The following is a 26,210-nucleotide window of genomic DNA, read 5'->3' on the forward strand; positions in this document are numbered from 1 at the left end:
GGAAAATAACCTGAAAAAAATATATATATATATATAAAAAACTGAATCACTTTGCTGTACACCTGAAACTAACACAATATTGTAAATCAACTCTACTTCAATTAAAATATATATATATACAAGAGCACAATTCACCAACAGTAAGAGTTTAAGTACTTCATGGAGCTTTATTTCCTTCATTTGGATCATTCTTCCAACTTAGTACAGTTTTATTTTTATTTTTTTTAATTTATTTTTATTTTTGGCTGCATTGCGTCTTTGCTGCTGCGTGTGGGCTTTCTCTAGTTGCGGCGAGTGGGGGCTACTCTTTGTTGCTGTGCGCCAGCTTCTCATCGCGGTGCCTTCTCTTGTTGCGAAACACGGGCTCTAGGTGTGCAGGCTTCAGTAGTTGTGGCTCATGAGCTCAGTAGTTGTGGCTCGTGGGCTCTAGAGCACAGGCTCAGTAGTTGTGGCACACAGGCTTAGCTGCTCCGTGGCATGTAGGATCTTCCCAGACCAGGGCTCGAACCTGTGTCGCCTGCATTGGCAGGTAGATTCTTAACCACTGCACCACCAGGGAAGTCCCTTAGTACAGTTTTAAATTCGAATTCTAATTCAATCAACTTGCAAACATTTCTTGAACATCTACCAGGTTGCAGGCATTGTGCTGGACATGTTTCTGTTTCTGGGCATGTTAAAACAATGACCAAAAAAATCCTTACAGTTGCTACCTACAGGAAATTCATTCCAGGTAGGAAAATATACATGTAAACGATTACTATAGTGTGCCAAGTGTAGCATGAAGTGTTACATGAACAAACTGGAAGTGTGAGAGAGGGTTCTAAAAGTTTCTCATGGATGATATTTGAGTTATGTCTTGGAAAATGGCTAGGAATTTGCCAGGCAGGGAAAGGGAAAGAAAAGGCATGGTGGGATAAAAGAAAACTCACACAAAGAACATAAGCTGTAAAGGTGACACAGAAAGTTCACTGAATTCCAACAATTTAAAACTGTTGAGAAGGGAGTCCCCTGGTGGCCTAGTGGTTAGGATTCTGGGCTTTCACTGCCGTGGCCCAGGTTCAATCCCTGGTTGGGGAACTGAGATCTTGCAAGCTGTGCAGTGTGGCCAAAACAAACAAAAAACAAAATAACAAAAACAAACAAAACTGTTGAGGAGTTCATAATACAGAATGGTGCGGGGTGGGGGGGAGCGGTAAGGAGGGTCAGAGAGGGGAGCAGTTATAGAGAAGTAGTCAGGGACCAGAAAATATAGAAGCATCTTGGATGTCGTGTTAAACAGTTTAGATGGGTATGGCAGAAACTAATAGTTGTGCTCCAACATCTGTTCCTTCCTTCTAATTTAGAAACAGAACTCCTCATTTTTAGCTAAACACATGGCCACCCACAAAACAGAGTACATTTCTCAGTCTCTCTTAGCATCCAAGGGGCCATATATCTAAGTTCTGATCAACATGATATAAGCAGAATTGCAGTACACAACTTCTAAAAAATTTTCTGAAAGAAAGAACACTTTCTTCTTCATCTCTTTCTGCATTCAGGCTGGCTAGAATGCAGAGGTGATGGCTGGAGCCTCAGCAGCCATTTTGGGCCAAAAGACACAAACCACATACTAAGAATAACAGCAGTAAGACAGAAGGATTGTACATCACTGATAAGTTTGTGAAGCTACTCTACTAGATCAGGTTGCCTACCCTCCAGACTTACAGGAGAAAACTAAATTTCCATAACAAGCTATTATTATTTTGAACTTCCTCTCACAGCAGAACTTAATTTCAACTGAGCCAAGGGGGAGCCATAGAAGAATATTAGGTAGAAGAGAAGTAAGATCATGAATTAAAGAAGGACAAGAGGGGCTTCCCTGGTGGCACAGTGGTTGAGAGTCCGCCTGCTGATGCAGGGGACACGGGTTCGTGCCCCGGTCCGGGAAGATCCCACATGCCGTGGAGCGGCTAGGCCCATGAGCCATGGCCAATGAGCCTGCACGTCCAGAGCCTGTGCTCCGCAATGGGAGAGGCCACAACAGTGAGAGGTCCGCGCACCGCCAGAAAAAAAAAAGGACAAGAATAAGACCATTTGGGAAGGTATTTTGGAAATCTAGGTGAAAATTCTCCATACTAGCCACCTGGATCAAACTGGTGTTATTTGGGAGCTTAGCAATTCTATTTTCTTATTCATCACTGCCTATCTTACAAGGTCAATAAATAGCTCAAATGAGATCATGTATATAAATGAGCTTTGAAAATTATGAAGAACTATTATAAATGTAATTAATGCATTAATGTTATGCACAACTAGAGAATATTTTAATTTTAGTCTCTTGTCCAAAATAATCTAAAAGTTACTAAGAGGATGAAATCTCCATTTTATGGCCAAGTGAACAGGACAAAAATTCTAAGCTTTCAACTACAAGAAGAAACTGGCGTGGCTGAAGCTGTGCAGATGGACAGAAAAGGAATCATTCACTAGCAACAGTATGAATCTCAAAATAGCTTTCAATTGAATCCAGTTAGATTTAGATTGGGATGATCATCTCTGTGTGCCTCAAATCATTCTTAAGTGTCACCATCATCTCAGTTCCATGGCAAAACTATGTATGGCACTACCTTAGCAACACAGTGGTGTTGGTATGAGACTCTTCACATTAATTAGTTCTCAAAGCATTCTGAAGTTAGTCTCCATTACTGAATGTAATCATACTAATATAGGAATTATCACAATATGCATTTCTCAAGAGTAGCACTCTGTAGCTGAGATACATTATATTTTTTGAACGAATGCTTTGTCTTCAAAAGCTGAATAAAGTACTAAGACATCATAATAAAATTTTTAAATGATTGCAACATATTACTTTATTAAACAAGATTATTTTAGAACTTGCTATCAAATAATTCAGTTTTCTTAATATAAACATCAATACAAAGACATATATTCTTTGAATACTTACTTTCAACAAAATATCCACAATACGTTGTTGATATTCTACAGCTTGCTTGTCATTTTTAAAATCTTCAAAAGTCTGAAAGGGAAAAATGAAATTAAAAAAAAGTAACTATTATTTGGAAATTTTAGAAGGAAACAAGATATTAAATTCTTGTTAATAGTCAGGTAAATTCCAAATAAGGTAACCACTCCTCATCAGGTTTTTCCTGATATATCTTTAATAAGTTATTTTTAGTGAGTTAAATAGAAAGCTACAGTATTCAATATTGCATAGTATTCTGAATAAATAAAAAGTATAAACATATAGTGATTATTATATAACCAAAAAGTGACACAGGAAAGGAAGGCAAAGTTTACAGGCAACAAAAAAGAAAGAACACTAATGGCAAGAGGCACTTTGTGAGCAAGGGTTTGAAAAAGATGAAATACATGTTACATGCTCAGCCATCATTCCGTCCATGCTATTTGGAAATAATAACTGAAATACAGTTTGTTAACTGTCATGAAAAATAATTTTCATGATTTCCATGACAACTTGGAAAAAATGATGCTCAACAATAGGTATTTTTTTAAATTATTATGGTAAAACTGTCACAATGTTAAAAACCTCAAGGATACATACAAAGAACAGGCATTCTATTTTCAAAACACTGCCAAGTACAGCATTTTTGATTTTATGCCCCTGCTCAAGTACAGCCAAATATATTTTGAATAGAACATGCACCCACGTATATGACAGCACCAGATTCTGAAAATACCTAGAAGCTACAGGATGCATATATGAAGAAATTGAAATTATATTCACTATAAAAAAATTTAAATGAAAATATTTACTGAATAATAAGCATGATGAAAGACTTGAAGATCTGCCTATGGTTTTCACTTAGCACATTTGGCCCTTAGTAATGTTTAAATCCACACAGCAATAATTTATTGCTTACGATCCCGAAGCAAAAAAACAGACTACATATTGTCCCAATAGATTAACAAAGAATTTCAAAGCCACAAACTTTCAAGACTACATCATAGTTACATTCAAACCAGAACACTTGCTGTTCTTTAAATGGGCCCTGAGCTTCCCCAGCTTCTCCAAGTACCTCGGCTCGTGCTGTTCTCTTACTAGCATGTCCTTCCTTCCCTTTTCTTGTCTGACACACAGTAAGCACTTTAAACAATGACTAGTGATTTGTCCAGTTAATTACAGAGGAAAATAAAATCTTTTAAAAAAATTTCTTCTTCAACTAGAATGCTTTGCTGCCAGTTAGTTAAGAAAAGCTTAAATGAGTTACCTAGGGGACTTGTAGGAACTCTTAATATGGAAAGCTCAAACAGAGGGTATTTTGATGCTTACATGGGTTAAATATGACCTGGCCTGAAGACAGAAAGATGGTCTAGAAAGTCTCTCAGTTCTAAGGTTTATGAGAACAACAAACATGCACACACTCACACAAATGCACACGCACCCTTCCCAGGGCGTGTGGCCAAAATGAGATGTCACTCTGCCAACACAGAGACAAGGTACTATCTGCTAATACAACTGCTATTCAACTAAACACAAAACCACGGAGAATTAACATATGTATTAAACAACTACAGCATTGACAGCAAGTAAAAAAGAATTTCCGTATCCACTTTCCTTTTGGAAGCATGTATTCACTGCTTTGAAACACATATTGCAAGTTTACTTCTGTAAACGTAATTAAGTGGTGATATACTTTCTTATGAATGTTGTGATACACAAAATGACATATTTTAATTGTAGTTAACAGCTGCCACCAAAATGGCACATTTATGTTAAAACATTATCATTCCACAAAGATGTTTCTAATTATACAATGCTTGTTAGAGGAATAACATGCAAAGATGTCCTAATGGAGAATGACACAGTTTGTGAAGTGCAAAGGTAGACCTAAAATTCAAGTCCAAAGTCACCTGTGAATTTGGTCATAAAAACTTCTTTCTGTAGCCCCTTAAAAACTATTATAGGGTTTCTGTAAGATAATGATAGTTGGCTAAAGCCTGATCCAGGGGTCAAGAAACATTCTCTGTAAAGGGCCAGAGAGAAAATATTTTAGGCTTTGTGGGCTACATGTGGTTTGTACGACATAGTCTTCTTCTCTTTTTATAACCCTTAAAAAAAAAAATACTCTTAGCTCACACAAGCTAGAGGCCAAATGGAGCTGGATTTGGTCTACAGACTGTGGTTTGTCAACCCCTGACCTAATAGCTTCACACATCTCCCAATAAGATCCGTGTATGTAGAAAAGAACAAAAAGAATCACCCAACCCAGGCTAATGGGAAAACCAGAAGGACAACAAATATTACATACTTCAACTTATATAAAAGTGGGAAAGTAAACATCCCAAATTAGCAAAGTTGGCTCCAAAGCCCATAAAACCAAAAAGAGGTCAGGATAGAACTGGGTAGAGGAAAGGAGGGTGTGACGAGGTTTCAGTAGGAACAGAATACCTATAATATCAAATGGAATTCACCTCCAAAAGAAAAGGGAAATCCACCCTGGGTGAGGAAATAATGAGGCCACATCTGCAACCTGGTGGATCAGCACACTGGCTAATAGGAAGAACAAAGGAAGAGGTCTGGAAACTATGGATCGGAGGCCTTGGTAAGATACAGCTTTTAACATAGAAAAGGGAATGGAGAGATATTCCTTGGAGGCTTGTGGTAAAGAAGAAAGTGGCTCAAGATAAAGGTCCTAATAAAACAAGAGACTGTCAAAGATTGAGAAGATAGGCTATCCCCAAAACACACTATTTATTTAAAAAATTGCACTTGGTTGTAGCAAATAAAGAAGGTACTTGAATGCGGAAAATAGTATGTAATTTTCCCCCACCATCCAACAAGGTCACCTATTATTGCTAGTCCAGAAAAATCCAACATAAAAAAATGACAATAAAAACAGCAAATGAAGGCACTCAAGAATAAAACAAAATAAAAACTAGTCACAAGATAGAAGTAAACTATAACAATATCCCAACATATATGAAATATATTTAAACATACAATTGCAGATTTGAAAGAACATCACAAACCATAAATTTAAGAACTCATAAAAGGAATGAACAAAGAGCAGGAAGATAGGAAATAGCAGCTAACTGAACTCAGACAAAAACTGAAAAAAAAAAGTCATCTCAGAAATGAAGACAGAATTACAAGCCACCAAAGGGAGAACAGATATGACCAAAAGCACTATAAAGAGAAATAGAGAATGTAAATGAAAAGAACCAAGAAAATGAAATTAAATAAAGAAGGAAATAAAAGAGAACAAAAAAAGGTGATAAATATAGAGGATAAAGAAGATACAATATACAAATAAATGGAGTTTTTGAAGATGAAATACAAAATAACGAAGCAGAAAAAGTATTTAAATCTATGTTCAAGAAAACTTCTTTAAATAAAAAGACTTGAATTCACATACTTGAAAAGGCCCACAGTACGTATATGGCAAAACTGACCCAAAATAGTCAATTCTGAGTAATATCTTAGAGTTAAAATATTAGTCTCTAAATATAAGGAAAAAAGTATTCTGTCCTCTAGGAAAAAAGATTAAGTCCCTGGGAAAGTTAAAAAAAAGTCAGGTTGACATCAGTTTTCCTTATGGCAGTATACAAAAGCAAGGTAAGTGGGAGGCAAGTGTTATTTTACTTTATCAAGAATTTTAAATTGTACAATAGTAGAGATACATTACATTGAATCCTTATCACTCAGAAAACTACACTGAAAACTATAAAATATTACTGAGAAAAATTAAAGAAAACCTAAATAAATGGAACAGTATACCTTTTCATGGGTCACAAAACTCAGTATTGTTAAGATGTCTATTCTTAAATTGACTAAACACTGAACACAATCCTAATCAAAATCCAGGCAGGCTTTTGTAGAAATTAACAAGATAACTCAAAATTCATATTGAAATGCAAAAAAAAAAAAAAGAAACCCCAAAACTACAAAAGACAATGTAATTTTGAAAAAGAACAAGAACATGGAAGAGCTAACATAATGTGATTTTCATACTCATTATAAAGCTACAGTAATCAAGGCAGTGTGGCACTGGCATCAAGACAAACAGACCAGTGGCATAGAATACAGTTCAGAAGCAGACCCACATATACACAGATGATGCATCTTTGACAAAGTACAAAGACAACTCAGTAGAGAAAGGACAGTCTTTTAGTCAAATGGTGCTGTAAGAGTTAGATATCTATACGCAAAAAAAGAAAGAAGAACTTGCATCTAAACCTTGTACCACACGCAAAAATGTCTTCAAAATGAATCACAGATCTAAATGTAAAACCTAAAACCATAAAAGTTCTCACAGAAATACAAGAGAATATCTTTGTGACCTTGGGTCAGGTCAAGATTTCTTAGATACAGCACCAGAAGCCACATCCATAAAACAAAACTAATAAATTAGACTTGATGAAAATTTAAAACTTCTGCTATTCAGAACACCTTGTTAGGAGAATGAAAAGACAAACTACAGACTGGGAGAAAACATTTGCTAAACTTACATAATCTGATAAAAATCATATATTAAAAAACTCTCAGAACAAGAAAACAAACACAATTTTTAAAAATAGGGGGAAAATTGGCAAAAAAAATTGATATTTTCAACAAAGAGGATATATGGATGGCAAACATAACTTCTTTGCTAATATATTTTAATGAAAAGATGTTTAATATTATTTGTCAGGAGGGAAATATAAATTAAGACCACAATGAGATACCACTATACACTTATTAGAATGGTCAAATTAAAAAGATCAACCAGGGACTTCCCTGGTGGCACAGGGGTTAAGAATCTGCCAGCAATGCAGGGGACACAGGTTCGAGCCCTGGTCCGGGAAGATCCCACATGCCGCAGAGCAACTAAGCCTGTGCGCCACAACTACTGAGCCTGCATGCCACAACTACTGAAGCCCATGCACCTAGAGCCCATGCTCCGCAACAAGAGAAGCCACCGCAGTGAGAAGCCTGGGCATCACAATGAAGAGTAGACCCCACTAGCTGCAAGAAAGCCCACGGGCAGCAATGAAGACCCAATGCAGCCAAAAATAAATAAATTTATATATAAAAAAAAAGATCAACCATACCAAGTGTTGAAGAGAAGATGAAGAACTGATACTCTCATACACTACTGGAATGTAAGCTGGTAGAACCACTTTAGAAAAGTCTTGTCAGTTTCTTCTTAAGTAAAATAATACACTTAACAAATGACCCAGCAATTCCATTATTTGGTATTTACTCAAGAGAAATAAAGATATATGTCCACACAAAGGCCTTTATGTAAATATTCATAATAGCTTTATTCATAATAACTTAAACTGGAAACAACCCCAAGGACCAACCTTTGGTGAATGGATCAAATTATATATCCATAAAACAGAAAATTACATAGCCATAAAGAGGAACAACTTATTGGTATAAGCCACAGCATGGATAAGTCTCAAAAGCATTATTTTAAGTGAAAGAAGCCAGAAAAAACTACAAAATATATGATTCTATTCAAATAACATTTTAGAAAGGCGAAACTATACTGTCACAAAGCAGACCAGCAGTTGCAAGGGGCAAGGGACTTAGTACAAAACTGCAAGTGACCTTTTGTTCTATATCTAGATTGTGGTAGTGGTTACAAGACTGCATATGTCTGTCAAACTCTTCTCTTGAAATGGATGAATTATATTTTGTATAAACTGTGCCTCAAGAAAGCTAAATTTAAAAACCTCATTTGAAAAAAATATTACAAAATTTTTAAAAGTGGGAAAATATGATTTAAAAGTCTGTCATCTAAATTCTTTTGTGCCTCCCTGAAAATGTTCTTTTTATTAAGGTATACTAATTAGGAAAGTCATATGAGTAATCAATTATGGTAGACATAATAGGCAGTGAATCTAGAATTTAGGATCCTACATCTTACCCATTTCTCTAGCTGTAATACTTGGGAGTGCAGCCAACCCTTGATGCACACACACAAGGAAGCCTCCACTTGTCTTTTAGGCATTTCAAATTCATTAAGTCCAAAAGAGAGCTAATTTTCTACCTCTACCACACTTCACCATTACTTTGCACCACCACCAACCCCGACCCATCCATCTCCCAAGAAACCTGTTTCTCCTCTGATTTCCTGTTGAATCCACAAGTAAACCACTATACATCCAGTTTACCAGGTCAGAAATCTAAGAATCTTTGATGCTTCCCTATTTGTCTTATCTTTCACATCCAACTGTATATTAAGCCCTAAATCTTAGGCTGATTTGTCTCCTAAAATGTCTTTCAAATCCTTTCATGTCTTGGTTACCCCCACTGTCACTGCCCCAATCAAGCCACCATTACCTTCTATCTAGATTACCACAAAATTTTGCTAACATCTTCCTGTCTCCCATCTTATCTTATTTCAATCCATTTTCCATTCAACAATCAGAGGGAATTTTTCTAAACTACAAATCATGATATTTTTCTACCTAAAAGGCTTCAATGGCTACCTGCTGCTCTAGTATAAAGTCCAAACTTCCTACCATGGATAACGAAACTCAGACTCTACCTAACTCTCTAATTTCTCTCTCTGCAGGCTTCCTTACACTTAAAGATGTGGCCATACTGAATTTTTTCAATTACCTGAACACACATTGCTCTGTCTTATTTCCAGGCCTTTTTACATAGTCTGTCTTTCTGCCTAGAATATTTTTCCCTATCCTTAACCTAACTTCTACATATCCTTTGAGACTCACCATGGACATCATTTCATCCAAGACACCTTCCTGAACCCTCCATTAGATTCCCCTTCTAAGTGTTCTTACAGCATCCTGCACTTCTCCAGTGACACATCTTACACTGTGCTATAATTACTTATCTACAAGTCTGGATCCTCTTCCTCCACAAAGGCAGGGTTTATATCCTGTCAGCCCAGGGTGCACACCCAGTTAGTACAGTACATGTGATATATTTGACACTCAAATATTCGTCAAGTAAATGACAGAGATTTTATTGCAGCCTAACAATCAATGCCAATATCATAATTCAGACATGAGCATAATTCCAATCTTCAGTGCTACCGCAGCCCTTTAAAACAGGAAAATTAGGTAAAATTCTTTGTTGCTCTCTACCATGCTTTCTGAACCCCAGCCCCACCACTTCTTGTTTCTTTTATCCTACATGCCAGACACTAAGTACCCTTATACTCTATTCTGGGCGTCTAAGGTCTCCTAAACCAACTAGATCTGACTTCTCTTTTTTAATTTATTAATTAATTAATTAATTTTATCTTTGGCTGCATTGGGTCTTCGTTGCTGCACGTGGGCTTTCTCTAGTTGCGGCGAGTGGGGGCTACTCTTTGTTGCGGTGCGCGGACTCTAGGTGTGCAGGTTTCAATAGTTGTGGCATATGGGCCCAGTAGTTGTGGCTCACGGGCTCTAGAGCGCAGGCTCAGTAGTTGTGGCGCACAGGCTTAACTGCTCCACGGCATGTGGGATCTTCCTGGACCAGGGCTTGAACCCATGTCCCCCGCATTGGCAGGCGGATTCTTAACCACTTCACCACCAGGGAAGTCCCTAGATCTGACTTCTAAGTTTCTTTTCCCTTCTTCCTATGCTATTAAAGTTACTACTTCTGAAATCAGATTTTCAAATTAAACTAATGTAAAATATGATATGAGTGGGATCTCAACCTTCTCTTTATTATTCAACTTACAAAAGTACTATATGCTCATTAAATAAATTTACCCCATCTCACACAGTTAATCTCTATTAATATTTAGAAGGACTTCCTTCCTGTTTTTTCTCTCCAAATATTGTACACATACAATATTTGGTTTTTTAATAATTTGTGAGCCTGCTGCTTCACTAAACACTAAATGTAAGTGCTGTCCATATTATCAAAAGCTTTTTAGAAAACAACTACAATATGATTTAATTGGGAAAGTATATCATGTGTTATATAATTATTCCCCTGGGGGCATTTTCACAGAGACTCTGGCTCACCCAAATCCATCTTTAATAAAACATGTACAAGGATGCTTTTTCAGCAAGCTTCCACGTTCCACTTCAACTCCAGTTACTTCTACTATCATCACCACCACATGTCGTTCAGAGCAATCTTCCATGTTTAGTACACAAACTAACAATTTATGAAATCAAGGACGTACCACATCTAACCCTGCTTTAACTTTTTAATAAGGATGTGTCAGAAAGAGACAGAGAACAGAGACAGACAGAGAGACACAGAGAAACAGGAAGGGAGAGAGGAAAGAGAGGGGAAGGAAGCAGGAAAGGAAGGGTAGAAGGGAGAAAAACAATTAGAAAATATGGGTGGCAAAACAAAATTAAACATTTGAAATCCTGCCTTACTGCTAGAGCATAAAAACTGTACTTGCATAAGGACTATTATTTGTCTTTCTTTCTATTAGAAAAAAATTATCACCCTGACTCCTTTTAAAAATACCTTAGAATCGTATTATTTCTTACCAGTGCCAATACATTTAGAAATTCTCTTGTGTCAAAATGTAGCAAAGTCCGTATATAGGGATAGATTTCTTCCTCAGGGGGAGCTTCTGTTGAATGCAGGCGAATTAAAAATTCAAAAACCTGCAAGTTGAAAAAAAAAAGGTGATTATTTTCTCACCTTACAAAGTATCTTGCTGAAGCAATGATTCCCATTTGGATAAAATAAAAGCAGGTTGAATTTACTTTAAATTGCCACTGTGTTATAACTTCTCTAATCTCTCTCAGCTATAATTACTGGCTTCAGTGATGGTATGTAGCCTCTCTCCCGTCACAGCTGATAACTCCTGACCCATGTGTAACCCTCTATTACAATTTGTCTTTACTGCATTTTAACAAGAGTAAAAACACTATGAAAATAGCACCAACCTGGTTTTTAACCAAGGGAACAAGATCTTCAGGGATGTCACCAAGGGGATAGGCACGACCTGCTAGACAACAGCTAGAAGAGAAGAAAGAGAACAGATTTGGTGACTTATAATAGGCTAAATAACTTCCCGGGAACACATTGTTTCTCAAACCCAAGATAGTAGTTTGAAGTTTAAGCAAGCTCAGCTTTTGTCAGTTAGGTCAGGTCCAAGCCCAGATCAAGATGATAGCCAGTTCATAAAATGTGGGCAACAGAGATGGTGGTGAAATAACACACCCTGTAACTGAGTAACAGCTTTCATTTTTTCTTATTTTTCCTATGAAAAACTCAAGCTGCACTAAATGGGCAAGAAGGAATAAGGACAGATGACCTAAAAGTCTCATATCCAGCATCTGGAAAGAGACTAACAGCATCATTATGCTGTTAATGGGTAAAAGCCTCACGTTCTCGGAGACTTTTAAATCCAGTGGTTCTAAGAATGGTGAATAAAGATGGGGAATGAGCTAGGCTAAAAAATATCTGTAGTCAGACAAGCCTTCAGGGAGAATTAGAATCTCATGAGAAATTAACTGTACAGTTTCACTTCCAAATCAGACCTTCCTAATGGCTAATGACTTGCTTTGTGGGCTGGATTATAAAAATGTCTCCTGAATATGCCCTCATTTTGGCAGCGGGGGTAGGGAGAAGTGAATTTGAAGTGAATTTGAAGCAGTCATCAATTTTGAATGTTAGAGACAGCTAGATACCTGCATATTCTTAAAAGTTTAAAGTACAGAAGATAAAGTACTAGGTAAATGCTATACATGTTCTTCTACACTAAAAAGTCAATGTAACAAATATGAAATAGGTCTTGAAGTTAACTCTGATGCATATAGAGGCTAAAATGATGTGCCAGCAGGTTCTGCCACCTTCCTGCCTGTCTGCCAGCCAGTTATCTATGTAAAAGCTCTATCGGGACACAGTTCTGAGCCTGCACAGTCTACTGGAAGAACTCTGTTTCAGGAGTAAGGACATAAACATTTCAGCTCACTCTGTCACTAACTTCTTCATGATGCAAACTAATCTCTTGCCCTTATATATAAAATATGGACAAATACATATCCCACAGACTTGTTGGTAGTAAAAGCAAAATACTCTGTGCCAGGGTTTCTCAACCTCTGCCCTATTGATACTTTGGGAGAGAGAATTCTTTGTTGTGGGGACTACCCTGTACATTACAGGATGCTCACCAGCATCCCTGGCCTCTACCCACCAGATACCAGTAGCATCTCTACGCCACCCCAGCTGTGACAAAGCAAAAAGGTCTTTAGGCACTGCAAATGTCTGGAGGAGGGGAGAGGAGATGGGGGACAGAATCACCCACCATTCAGAAGCACTGCTATACGTGAAAGAACACTGAAAAACGCATAAATAAATTAAAAATCTCTTACCTAATATATACAAGAAGCTTGTTGCCCATAACAACTTGCTCATCTAAAATAGAGAAGTATCTTTAGCAATTCTCTCTCAAAACCTTTTCAGAAATATAATCTTTATGTGGAAACAAAAAATAAAACTTGGCATTTGAGGTGAGGTAGGTATATTCCCAAACAATAGAAAAGTGAGATAAGACCACTTTAATTATTATTATTTTTAGAATTTCCTTTAGAGTCTTTTCACAGACACAAAATCAATGAGTCACTCAAGGGTACATGTAGAAGGTATAAATCTTAGTGTAGAGGTCTATGTATTGTTGGCTTAACGAATAGCCTGGACCCAGGGAAGGTACTGAGCAGGCAGTGAGTTGCTGAATTAACTAATTAATATTAAGGCATAACTATAATGTCTTCTTATTTGTAACATGGACTCTTGTTCACAAATGTTTAAGAAACAAAATGTAAGATTCTGTCATCTGGTAGTATAAACCTATTTCTTGGTTAAAAGAAATAGGAAACATAATTAGACTAAGTTTTAGGCTAAAAGATCAAAGTTAACAAAGAATAGTGTAAGAGCATCAGGAGTGGGTGAAGTGATCAGTAAGCCTTACAGTGCGCAGATTACAGGAATCTGTAGTTGGTAATACTGATGAACTGAAATTTCTTCTTTTGACATGAATACTGGAATAATGCAAGCAAGTGTATATCTCTTAATCAATAATCCTTTATAAATACTCCAAATCTGTGTTGTTGTAAGTGCAAATAAACTTGAATTGCTCAAAATTGTATGAATAATTATTCTGCTTCAATTCCATTTTTCGAATCAATAAACGTTGTTTTTTAGAGAAGTTTTAATTATGTTCACAGCAAAACTCAGAGGAAGGTGTAGAGATTTCCCATCTACCCCTTGATCCCCACACCACACGACCCCCCAACTGACAACACCCTGCACCAGTGGGACATTTCTTATAATCAATGAACGTACACTGGCACATCATTACCACCTAAAGCCCACAGTTCATATTAAGGTTCACTTTGGGTGTTGTACATTCTATGCGCTTTGACACATGTACAATGACACATATCCAGCATTATAGTATCATACAGAATAGTTTCAATGCCCTAAAAATCCTGTGCTGTACCTATTCATCCCTCCATTGCCTCCAACCCCTAACAAACGCTGATTCTTTTACTGTCTCCATGGTTTTGCCTTTTCCACAATGTCATATAATCAGAATCATACATGATGTAACCTTTTCATACTGGCTTCTTTCACTTAGCAATGCATTTAAGTTTCCTCCAAGTCTTTTCATGGCTTGATAGTTCATTTACCTTAGTGCTGAATAATATTCCATTGTATGGATGTACCACACTTTATTCACCCATTCACCTTCTTAAGAATATCTTGGTTGCTTCCAAGTCTGGGCGATTATGAAGAGAGCTACTATCAACATCTGTGCGGAGGTCTTTGTGTGGATAAATATTCAACACCTTTGGGTAAAGGAGTGTAACTGCTGGATCATACAGTAAGAGCATGTTTAGTTTTATAAGCAATTGCCAAACTGTCTTCCACAGTGGCTGTACCATTTTGCATTCCCACCAGCAATACATGAGAGTTCCTGTTGCTCCACATCCTAGCCAGCATTTGGTGTTGTTGATGTTCCAGATTTCAGCCATTCTAATAGGTATGTGTACTGGTATCCCACTGTTGTTTTAATTTGTAATTCCCCGAGGATGTTGAACATCTTTCAATATGCTTACTTGCCATCTGTATATCTTCTTTGGTGAGATGTGTGTTCAGGTCTTTGCTCATTTTTTAATCACATTATTCATTTTCTTTTTTTAAATAAATTTATTCATTTATTTATTTTATTTTTGGCTGTGTTGGGTCTTTGTTGCTGCACGCGGGCTTTCTCTAGTTGTGGCGAGCGGGGGCTCTTCTTTGTTGCAGTGCACGGGCTTCTCGTTGTGGTGGCTTCTCTCATTGCAGAGCACAGACTCTAAGTGCACGGTCTTCAGTAGTTGCGGCACGCAGGCTCAACAGTGTGGCTCGCAGGCTCTAGAGTACAGGCTCAGTAGTTGTGGCACACGGGCTTAGTTGCTCCGCAGCATGTGGGATCTTCCTGGACCAGGGCTCGAACCCGTGTCCCCTGCATTGGCAGGCAGATTCCTAACCACTGTGCCACCAGGGAAGTCCACGTTATTCATTTTCTTATTGTCAAGTTTTAAGAGTTATTTGTATACTTTGGATAACAGTCTTTTGCAAATATTTTCTCCCAATCTGTGGATTATCTTCTCATTCTCTTGACACTGTGTTTTGCAGAGCAAAAGTTTTTAATTTTAATGAAGCCCGGATTATCAATTACTCCTTTCATGGATAATAATCTTTCTTTCATGGATGGTGTTGTATCTAAAAATTCATCACCGTAACTACAGTCAATTAGGTTGCTGCCTGCGTTACCTTCTAGATATTTTATAGTTTTGCATTTTCCAATTAGGTCTATGATGTACTTTGAGTTAATTTTTGTGAAGAGTGTAAGGTCTGTGTCTAGAGTCAACTTCTTTGTGTGTGGATGTCCAGATGTTCCAGCACCATTTGTTGAAAAGACTATCTTTACACAAATGTATTGCCTTTGCTACTTCAAAGATCAGTCGTCTATGTTTATGAGAGTCTATTTCAGAGCTATTTTATTCTACCGATCTTTTTTTTTATTCTTTTGCCAATACCACACTGTCTTGATTATAGTAGCTTTATATTAAGTCTTGAAGTCAGGTAGTGTCAGTCCTCCAACTTTGTTCTTCTGTCTAAATACTGCCTTAGCTATTCTGGGTCTTTTGCTTCTCCATATAAATTTCAGAATCAGTTTGTTAATATCCAAAAAAAAATAACTTGCTGGGATTTTGACTGGGATTGCACTGAATCTGTAGATCAACTTGGGACAAAATGACATCTTGACAGTATTGAGTCTTCCTATCCATGAACACAGAATATCCCTCCATTTACTTAGTTCTTTGATATCTTTCATCAGAGTTTTGTAGTTTTCCTCATACAGATCTTGTACAAACTTTGTCAGATTTATGCATAAGTATCTCATTTTTTAGGGTGCTAATATAAATGGTAATGTGTTTTTAATTTCAAATTCCACTTGTTCACTGCAGGTATATAGTAAAGTGACTGCCTTCTGTATATTAATTTTGTATGTGCAAACTTGCAACAACTGTTTATTAGTTCCAGGAGTTTTGGGGTCAATTCTTTCAGACTTTCTACATAAATGATCATGTCACCTGTAAACAAAGACAGTTTTATTTCTTCCTTCCAAATCGTTATACCTTTTATTTGCTTTTCTTGTCTTTTTGCATTAGCTAGGACTTTCAGTATGATGTTGAAAAGCAGTGGTAAGAAGAGGACATCCTTGCCCTGTTCCTCACCATTGTTTCTCATCAATAAGTATGACATTACCTGTAGGGTTTCTGTACATTTTCTTTACCGAGTTGAGGAAGTTTTCCTCTATTCTTAATTTGCTGAGAGTTTTTTTTTTTTTTTTTTTGTGGTACGCGGGCCTCTCACTGTTGTGGCCTCTCCCGTTGTGGAGCACAGGCTCCGGACGTGCAGGCTCAGCGGCCATGGCTCACGGGCCCAGTCGCTCCGCGGCATGTGGGATCTTCCCGGACCAGGGCACGAACCCATGTCCCCTGCATCGGCAGGCGGACTCTCAACCACTGCGCCACCAGGGAAGCCCTGCTGAGAGTTTTTATCATGAATGGGAGTTGGACTTTGTTAAATGCTTTTTTGGCATCTACTGATGTATGATCATGTGATTTTTCTTCTCTAGCCTACTGATGTGATGGAATACATTAATTAATTTTCAAATGTTGAAGCAGCCTTGCATACCTGGTATAAAATCTCAGTTGTGGTGTATAATTTTTTTTATAGCTTGTTGGATTCAATTTGCTAATATTTTGTTGAGAATTTTTGCATTTATGTTCATGAGAGATACTGGTCTGTAAGTTTTCTTTCCTTGTAATGTCTTTGATTTTGGTATTAGGGTAATGCAGGCCTCATAGAAAACGTTAGAAAGTATTCCCTGAGCTCTGTCTTCTGAAGAGACTGTAGAGAATTGGCATAATTTCTCCCTTAAATGGTTGGTAAAATTCACCAGTGAAACAAATCTGGGCCTGGTGCTTTCTGTTTTAGAAGGTTATTAATTACTGATTCAATTTCTTTAATAGATACAGGCTTATTCAGATTGTCTGTTTCTTCTTGTGTGAGTTTTGGCAAATTTTATCTCTCAAAAAACTGGCCTGTTTCATCCGGGTTATCAAATTTATGAGCACAGAATTGTTCATAATATTCTTTTATTATCCTTTTAATGCCCATAGGATCTGTACGGTTGTCCCCTCTTTCATTTCTGGTATTAGTAATTTGTGTCTTCTCTCCTTTTTATCTAAGTTAGCCTGACTGGAGGCTTATAGATTTTATTGATCTTTTCAAAGAAACAGCTTTTGGTTTTAACCAAATCCCCCCAAATCAACAATTTTCTCAACTGATTTCCTGTTTTCAATTTTATTAATTTCTGCTCTAATTTTTCTTTTCTTTTCTTCTGCTCTCTTTGGGTTTAATTTGTTCTTGTTTTTCCAAATTCCTAAGGTAGAAGCTTAGAGTATTGATTTTAGATCTTTTTCTTTTCTGCTATATGCATTCAATGTTATAAATTTCCCTCCAAGCACTGCTTTTGCTGCATCTCACAAATTTTTGTAAGCATTTTCATTTAGTTCAAATCACTCTTAAATTTATCTTGAGATTTCTCCTTTGTCCATGTATTACTTAAAAATATGTTGTTTAATTTCCAAGTATTTGGGAACTTTGCAGCTTTCTTTCTCTTAGTATTTTCTAGTTTAATTTCATTGTGGTCTGAGAGCAAGCATTATATGATTTCTATTCTCTTAAGTTTGTTGAGGTGTGTTTTATGACCCAGAACATGGTCTATCTAGGTGAATGATTCATGTGAGCTTGAGAAGAATGTGTAATGTGTTATTGTTGGATAAAGGAGCCTATAGATGCCAGTAGTATCCAGCTGAATGATGGTGCTTAGTTCATAACTTCAGCTCAACTATGTCCTTACTGATTTTCTGCCTGCAGCATCTGTCCATTTCTGATAGAGTGGTGTTAAAAGTTTCCAACTATAACAGTGGATTTACCTATTTCTCCTTGCTATTCAATCAGTTTTTGCCTCGTGTATTTTGACACTGTTGTTAGGTGCACACAGACCAAGGATCATTATGTCTTCTTGGAGTATTGTGTAATGCCTCTCTTTATCCTTGATAATTTTCTTTGCTCTGAAGTTGGCTGTGTCTGAAATTAATATAGCTACTCCAGCTTTCTTTTGAGTAGTATTATTATAGTACACCTTTCTCCATTTCTTTACTTAATGTGTCTTCATATTTAAAATGGGTTTCTTATACCCAACACTTAGTTGAGTCTTGTTTTTTAATCCATTTTAACAATCTCTTTTAATTGGTATAGACTACTGATATTTAAAATGATTAACATAGTTGGATTAATATCTACCATATTGTTACTGTTTTCTATTTCTTGTTCTTTATTCCAAATTTTGTCTTCAACACTTTTTCTGCCTTTTGTAGTCTTAACTGAGTATTTTATATGACTCCATTTTCTCCCCTTTCATATTACATCTATTATGTGTCTATTTTTAGTCACTGCCCTCAAGTTTGCAGTACACATTTACAACTAATCCAAACCTACTTCCAAATAGCACTATACTGCTTCATGGGTAGTACAAGGACCTTATAATAACAAAATAGTCCTAATTCCTCCCTCCTATAACTGTATTCTTGCTGTCATTCATTTCATTTATACATAAGCATACACACACACGCATATAATATCAAATACACTATTGTTATTATTATTTTGAATAAAGTGTTATCTGATGGCTCAATTAAGAGTAAGAAAAATGTAAGTTTTTATTTTACCTTTACTAATCATTCTCTGATGCTCCTCCTTTCTTGGATCCAGATTTCTTATCTATATTATTTTCTTTCTCTCTAAAGAACTTCTTTTAACATTTCTTACAAGACATTTCTGTTGGTAACAAATTCCCTCAATTTTTGTTTGTCTGAGAAAGTCTTTATTTCTCTTCTGGTTTTGAAGAATTCCTCAGGGTACAAAATTCCATGTTGGTGGGTTTTTCTCTCAAAACCTTAAATATTTTATTCTCTCTTTACCTTTTATTTTCTGCAATTTGAATATATGCCTACCTGTAGGGTTTTTTGTTTTGTTTTGTTTTGTTTTCTGTTTATCCTGCTTGGTGTAATCTAAGCTTCCTGGATCTATGGTTTGGTGCCTGACATTAATCTGGGGAAATCCTCAGTCATTATTGTTTCAAATATTGCTTATGTTCCTTTCTCCCTTTCTTCTCCTTCTGATATTCCCATTACGTGTATGTTACACACTTTGTAATTGTCCTGTAGTTCTTGGATATTCTGTTCTATTTTTTTTTCAGTCTTCTTCTCTTTGCTTTTCATTTCTAGAACTTTCTAACGTTATATCCCCAAGCTCAGAGATTCTTTCCCCAGCTATATGCCTGGTCTACTAATGAGACCATCAAAGGCATTCTTCATTTCTGCTACACTGTTTTTGATGTTTAACATTTATTTTTGATTCTTTCTTAGAATTTCCATCTCTCCGCTTATATTATCCACCTGTTCTTGCATGTTGTCTACTTTTTCCATTAAATCCCTTAATATATTAATCATAGTATTTTTAAAATTCCTGGTCTAATAATTCTAATACTCCTGCCGCATCTAAGTCTAGTTTTGATGTTTGTTCTGTCTCTTCAAACTCTTCAACTTTTTTGCCTTTTAGTTTGCCTTGTAATTTTTGAAAGGCACACATGATGCACTGGGTAAAAGGCACTACAGTAAATAGATCTTTAGTAATGTGGTAGTAAGGTGTGAAGAGAAGGAAGTGTTCTATAGTCTTGATTAGGTCTCAGTCTTTTGGTAAACCTGTGACCCTGGAATGTGAACTTCACCAGTGCTTCTCAGTATTCTTCCCCCTTAGGTGGACAGATGGGTTGAAGGTGCTGGAGTTGGGTATTTTCCTTCTCCCAGGTAAGTTCAGCTCTGATAAACCCACAGCAGGTCAAGCTTCGGCAAAATAGTTTTTCCTGAAGGTCGGCTTTAGTTAAGAAACACAGAATACTCTGACATATTTCAAAATGGTTCCTTTCCCCCATCCCCCTGCAGAAGCACAAGGGATTTTTCCTGATGATCACTGTGAGAACCCGGTAGCAGTCCTGGAGGTAAATTTCACAAAAGTGTGGAGGCTTCCCTATGACTGGGTCCTCCTGGAGCTTTTAAATTTCAGACTTGTTCACATTGAGCCTGCAACAAATCATCAATTGCAGTTCAGATTTTCCTACCCTAGCACTGGTTCCTGCAGAGATGTCTGATCCTGTCAGTTGTGATTCTCTGCATCTGCCTGTCTCTCTAGTTTTTGGTGCAATGGTTTGGCCTGTGACCTTACTTCTCTGGCAGATCTAAGAAGAATTGTTGATTTTTCAGTTTGTTGAGCTTTTTACTTGTTGGTAGGACAGAGCGGTGACTTCTAAATTCTTTCTCTGCCAGACCAAAAACCAGAAGTCCCAAATGTTACTTGATCCAACTCAATTAGCATGGTACATGGTAGCAGTCACTTTACAGATATAACACGTTCATGTTTATTGGCTAATTAGATAAACCTTTATTGCTAGAAATCTCAGATAGGAGGCATCAAGCTCACGACATTCCTAGAGAGAGTTAAATTTACTTGTTTAATATATCCATCTCCATTATTCCATTACCATGAGTTTAAGGGCATGGAGTCTATCTCTGTGTTCCTAGCATCCAGCACAGCATCTGGAACATGGAAGTGCTTGGTAAATATATACTGAATTGACACAGTATTTAATTTTCCTGACCCCCTTTCTACTTTTCTCTCCCCAAAATCTTTTTTTAGACAATTTTCTGTTGCAAAAGCTCATCCACTCCATTTGGAATTCTTAATAGTCTTTTTTTTTTTTTTTTTAAAGTAGGTCCTTGTTGGTTGGAGTTCTTAATAGTCTACTTTAACTTCTGTTATATATATTATGTGGAAGAAAATTTTCAAGTTTGTTTCAAAAGGATTAGTTTCAGGGCAACTGAAAACTGACTAAGACTAAAGAGGGACTAAGACTCTACCAAATTATCCTCCGTGCTCTTGTCCTTACAGAAAAAAAACCCTATAAAACCTGGACATAATACAAAATGCTACCTGAAGCTACTGAGGAGGGAATAGAAGTAAACAAGTCTGGCAGGGAGTTCACACTCACTGGGAAGAGGACAGACTGGCAGCCACACAAGTAACTTCACACAGAGGCGGTGGGGGATGGAGAACTCCTAATCTTTCTGGCATAGGGGACCAGAAAAGTGAAGCCAGGAAACCATGAATGTGGAAGAGACTAGGGGAAGTCCAAAAGGGAAAGAGTCAAAGAGGGGATCTCCAAACTATCTACCCACATCCGTGACTGATCCCTAAACCAGCATGTACAAACAACAGTCAAAGCAGCTCAGCCATACAGAAAAAGTCAGAACCATGACTGGAGTTCTCTCCCTGAAGGTCCTGAAGTGTGAAGAGAAGCAGACAGGCTCTGGTGTGGAGTTCATGTGCTCAGAGGAGAGGAGACAGGGAGGTATACAAGTAAATTACCATCACAGGCTTTCAGCCTGTGACTAAGTACAGTCTGTGTGGCAAGCACAGCAGCAGCTGGGGGCTCACATGGGAAAACCAGCAATTTTTCTGGTTGGGGAAATAGAGAAAGCAGGACATGTGAACAGTAAACAGACTGGCAGAATCTTGCAAAAAGAAAGCCAGAAGGAGGATCCTCACACTTGACTACCTTCATCACTGACTGATCCCTAAGCCACACACGTGGGACAGAATCAAAGCAGACCAGCTAAAGACAAAGGACCTTTTGAGAAGAGACTGGAGATACAATGGAAAGCTACAATAGAGTCTGCAATTCAAGCCCAGCCAAGAAAATTACCTGATAAAATAAAGAGAAAAAATTCTCAGTGAAGAAAAATAACAGAACCCAGAATCTCCATAATGTAACATTCAAATATCCAGGATACAATCTAAAATTATCCAACATGTGAAGGAACAAGAAAATAAAACATATTTTTCTTATGAGAAAAGAAAATCAAGTCCAATCCTGAAATGAACAAAATGTTAGAACTGATAAGAATTTTAAATCAACTATTATATTTATCCTCAATGAAACAAATCATGTTTCAATGCACGAAAATTTGAACAGATAAATGAAGAGATGCGGGAAAGAAACAGAAACAATAAAAAAAAACCAAATAAAAATTACAGAATGGAAAAATACAATTGTGGGAGATAAAAATGCACTGAGTGTATTTAACAGCTGAGTTTACATCAAAGCGTGAACCTGAAAGTAAAGCAATAGAAATCATCCAAGGAGAACAACAGAGAGGGAAAAAGAGCAAACCAAACAAAACCAAAACCCAGAGGGACTGACCTATGAGATGCTGGAGGAAGAACCTTTAATAATCTGCTCCTCCATGAAAGCAAAGAGAAGACTGGCAGAAACAGTCAAAATCAACTTTTTCAGAACTCTTGAAATTAACTGAAGGCTTGAAATAATCCACGGAATGTTTATTCAAGAAAAATGCCTGAATCTCAGTAAGAACTGTGAGCTTCATGGTGGCTTAACTTTACCTAGTCCCATCCCCCTTCCCCCAGCTTCACCATAGCTTTGAAACCAACCGCCTTGCAGCTATGGTAGCTGTGAAAACAAGCAACCTAGCAACCACTCCAGGGAGCCAAATGGGTTTGGAGCTCCCCAAAAGCCCATCCTTAAGAGAACTGTCACTACCTACTAACCTATCTGGCAGCTCACTCAACAGCTCCATTCTCAGGGCTTGTCTTTTTTTTTGTCCTGACTCAGAGCCTACTCTAAGCAAACAGCACTATCCCCAAGGCACATTATTTAACTTTACAGGTGCCAGAGGCAGTGCCTCCAGAAGAGACTAGAGACCCACCAAAAACCTTAAAAGGAAAAACTGGAGAATGAGAGGTCTACAGAGGCTTTCAAAAGCTCCAACATATTTCTGGAACTCTAGAAAGACATGTGCATGTACAGAGCTGTGGACATACACAGAAAAGACCTGTAAAGGCCTACAACCTATGGCTGACTTTGAGGATCTGCATAAGCAGGAAGTAAAGGCTAATAAGGCAGAATTGTAAACTGTCTGCCAGAGCATTAGAAACCCCAAAATAAAATGAAGCAAAAGCTGACAGACCTAGAGTTAGAAATAAACATTTCAACAATAACATTTAGATGCTTCAATACTCCTCTTTCAATAATGGATAGAACAATTAGCAGAATAGGAACAGGAAAGAGAAGTTTTGAATGAAACTATAAGCCAACTAAACTTAGAAGACATCTATAGAACACTCCACTCAACAACAAAACACATTCAACACATTATTTTCAAATGCACTTGGAATATTCTCCAGAATAGGCTTTATATTAGGCTATAAGTTTCAATAAATTAAAAAAACCAGAAACCATACAAAGTATGTTCTCTAACTGTAATGGAATGAAATTAGAAATCAGTATCAGAAGGAAATGTGAGAAATTCACAAATATGTGGGAATTAAACAGCATACTTCTAAATAACCAATATCACAAGGGAAATTAGAAAATACTTTGAGATAAATGAAGACACAACATACCACAACTTATGGGACGCAGCTAAAGCATTGCTTAGAGAGATATCTGTAGCTGTAAACACCTATTTTAATAAAGAGGAAAGATTTCAAATCAATAGTCTAGACTTTCACCTCAAGAAACTCAAAAAAAAAATGACAACAACAACAAAAAAAACCCAAAGCAAGATGAAGGAAGTAATAAGACTAAGCAGAAATAAATGAAAGAGGAAAGAAAAATAAAGAATATCAATAAAATCAGAATTGGTTCTTTGAAAAAAACAGTAAAATTGACAAACCGTTAGCTAGACAGACCATGAAAAGAAGAGAGAAGACTCAAATTACGAAAATTAGTAATAAGAGACATCACTATAGACCTTATAAAAATAAGAGGAATTATAAGAGAATACCATAAACACTATATGCCAACAAATTAGACAACAGATTAAATGGACAAATTCCTGGAAATCCGCAAACTACCAAAACTGACTCAAGAAGAAATGGATAATCTGAATAGATTTAACAAGCAGACACTGAACTAGTAATTTGAAAACTTCAAACAAAGAATATCCCTGGCTCACATGGCTTCATTAATGAATTCTACTGTATATTTAAAGAATTAATACCAATCCTTCAAAACCTCTTCCAAAAGACAGAAGAGTGAACACTTCCCAACTCATTCCGTGAGGCAAGTATACCAAGTATACTTGATACCAAGACCAAAAAAAAAAAAAGATATGAAAAGAAAATAAAACTATAGAATATCCTTTATGAAGATAGCCATAAAAAATTCTCAAAACAAATATTAGCAAACTCAACCCAACAACATATAAAAAAGATTATACCCCGTGACCAAGTGGGATTTATTCCAAGAATGTAAGACTGACTTAACAGAAATCAAAAATCAATCAAGCTTATAAACCGTATCAATAAAATAAACAAGATTATGTTAATAGATGCATAAAAAAGCATTTGATAAAATCCAACCCTTCCATGTTAAAAATACTTAACAAACTAAGAACAGAAGGCAACTTTCTCAAAATAAAGCCATGTATGAAAAACCCACAGTTAATGTCATATTTAATGGTGAAAAACTGAATGCTTTCCCCTTAGGAGAAAAGAAAAAAGATAAGGATGTCCACTCTTGCCAATTCTGTTCAACACTGTATTGGAGGTTCTATCCAGGCCAATTAGGGAAGAAAAATAAAAGAAATTCAGATTAGAAAGGAAGAAGTAAAACTAACACTATTTACAGATGACATGATCTTATACATGAGAAAATTCTAAAGAATCCATCAAAAAAATTAGAACTAATGAATGAATTCAGCAAGGATGCAGGATACAAGATCAATATAAAAATCAATTTTATTGGGAATTCCCTGGCAGCCCAGTGATTAGGACTCAGCACTCACTGCCAGAGCCCAGGTTCAAACCCCTGGTCAGGGAACTAAGATCCCACAAGTTGCATGGTGCGGACATTAAAACAACAACAAAATTTTATTCTTATACACCACCAATGAACATTCTGAAAAGCAATTTTTAAAAAAAATCCATTTATAATAGCATCAAACTGAATAAACTAGGAATAGATTCAGCAAAAGAAGTATATGACTTGTACACTGAAAACTGCAAAAACATTGCTGAAAGAAATTAAACAAAACCAAATAAATGGAAAGATATACTCTGTTCACGGACTGGAAGATGTAATAATGCTAAGATAGCAACACTCCCCAAATTGATCTATCAATTCAAAGCAATCCTTATCAAAATCCCAGCTGTCTTTCTGCAGAAGTTGAGAAAGCAAACTGATTTTAAAAGACCAAAATAAATGGAAAATATATCATATTCATAGATTAGAAGACTCTGCATTAAGATAGCAATCCCCCCAAATTAACCTATAGAATCAACACAATCCCAAACAAAATTCAAATAAGCTTTTTAAAAAAAACTGCTGAGTTGATTTTAAAGTTCATACAGAAAGGCAAAGGACATAGACTAGCTAAACCAATTTTGAAAAAAAAAAAAAAAACAAAGTTGAAAGACTTAAGGTACCTGATTTCAGGACTTAATACAAAGTTACAACGAAGACAGTATATTATTGGCATAAGTATAGACATATAGACCAATGGAACATGGCAGAGAGCACAGAAATAGACCTATACTTATATGGTCAGTTGATTTTTGCAAAAATCAA

At 36.6% G+C, this 26,210-nt stretch overlaps 1 protein-coding gene across 2 annotated transcripts in view; it reads right to left on the bottom strand.

Annotated features, from left to right (window-relative positions):
- Window positions 1-26,210, bottom strand: part of VPS8 (VPS8 subunit of CORVET complex) — a gene marked incomplete at its 5' end in the record, with an annotated part of 289,040 nt that overhangs the window by 151,904 nt on the left and 110,926 nt on the right. For both annotated transcript variants that reach the window (XM_079705530.1, XM_079705529.1), the window contains 4 exons: window positions 2,945-3,016; window positions 11,419-11,538; window positions 11,824-11,896; window positions 13,255-13,297. In XM_079705530.1, coding sequence (XP_079561656.1) covers window positions 2,945-3,016; window positions 11,419-11,538; window positions 11,824-11,896; window positions 13,255-13,297 — 308 coding nt within the window. The remainder of the gene's footprint in view (window positions 1-2,944; window positions 3,017-11,418; window positions 11,539-11,823; window positions 11,897-13,254; window positions 13,298-26,210) is intronic.

This window comes from Hyperoodon ampullatus, assembly GCF_949752795.1.
Source record: "Hyperoodon ampullatus genome assembly, chromosome: 5".
Classification (NCBI taxonomy): domain Eukaryota; kingdom Metazoa; phylum Chordata; class Mammalia; order Artiodactyla; family Ziphiidae; genus Hyperoodon; species Hyperoodon ampullatus.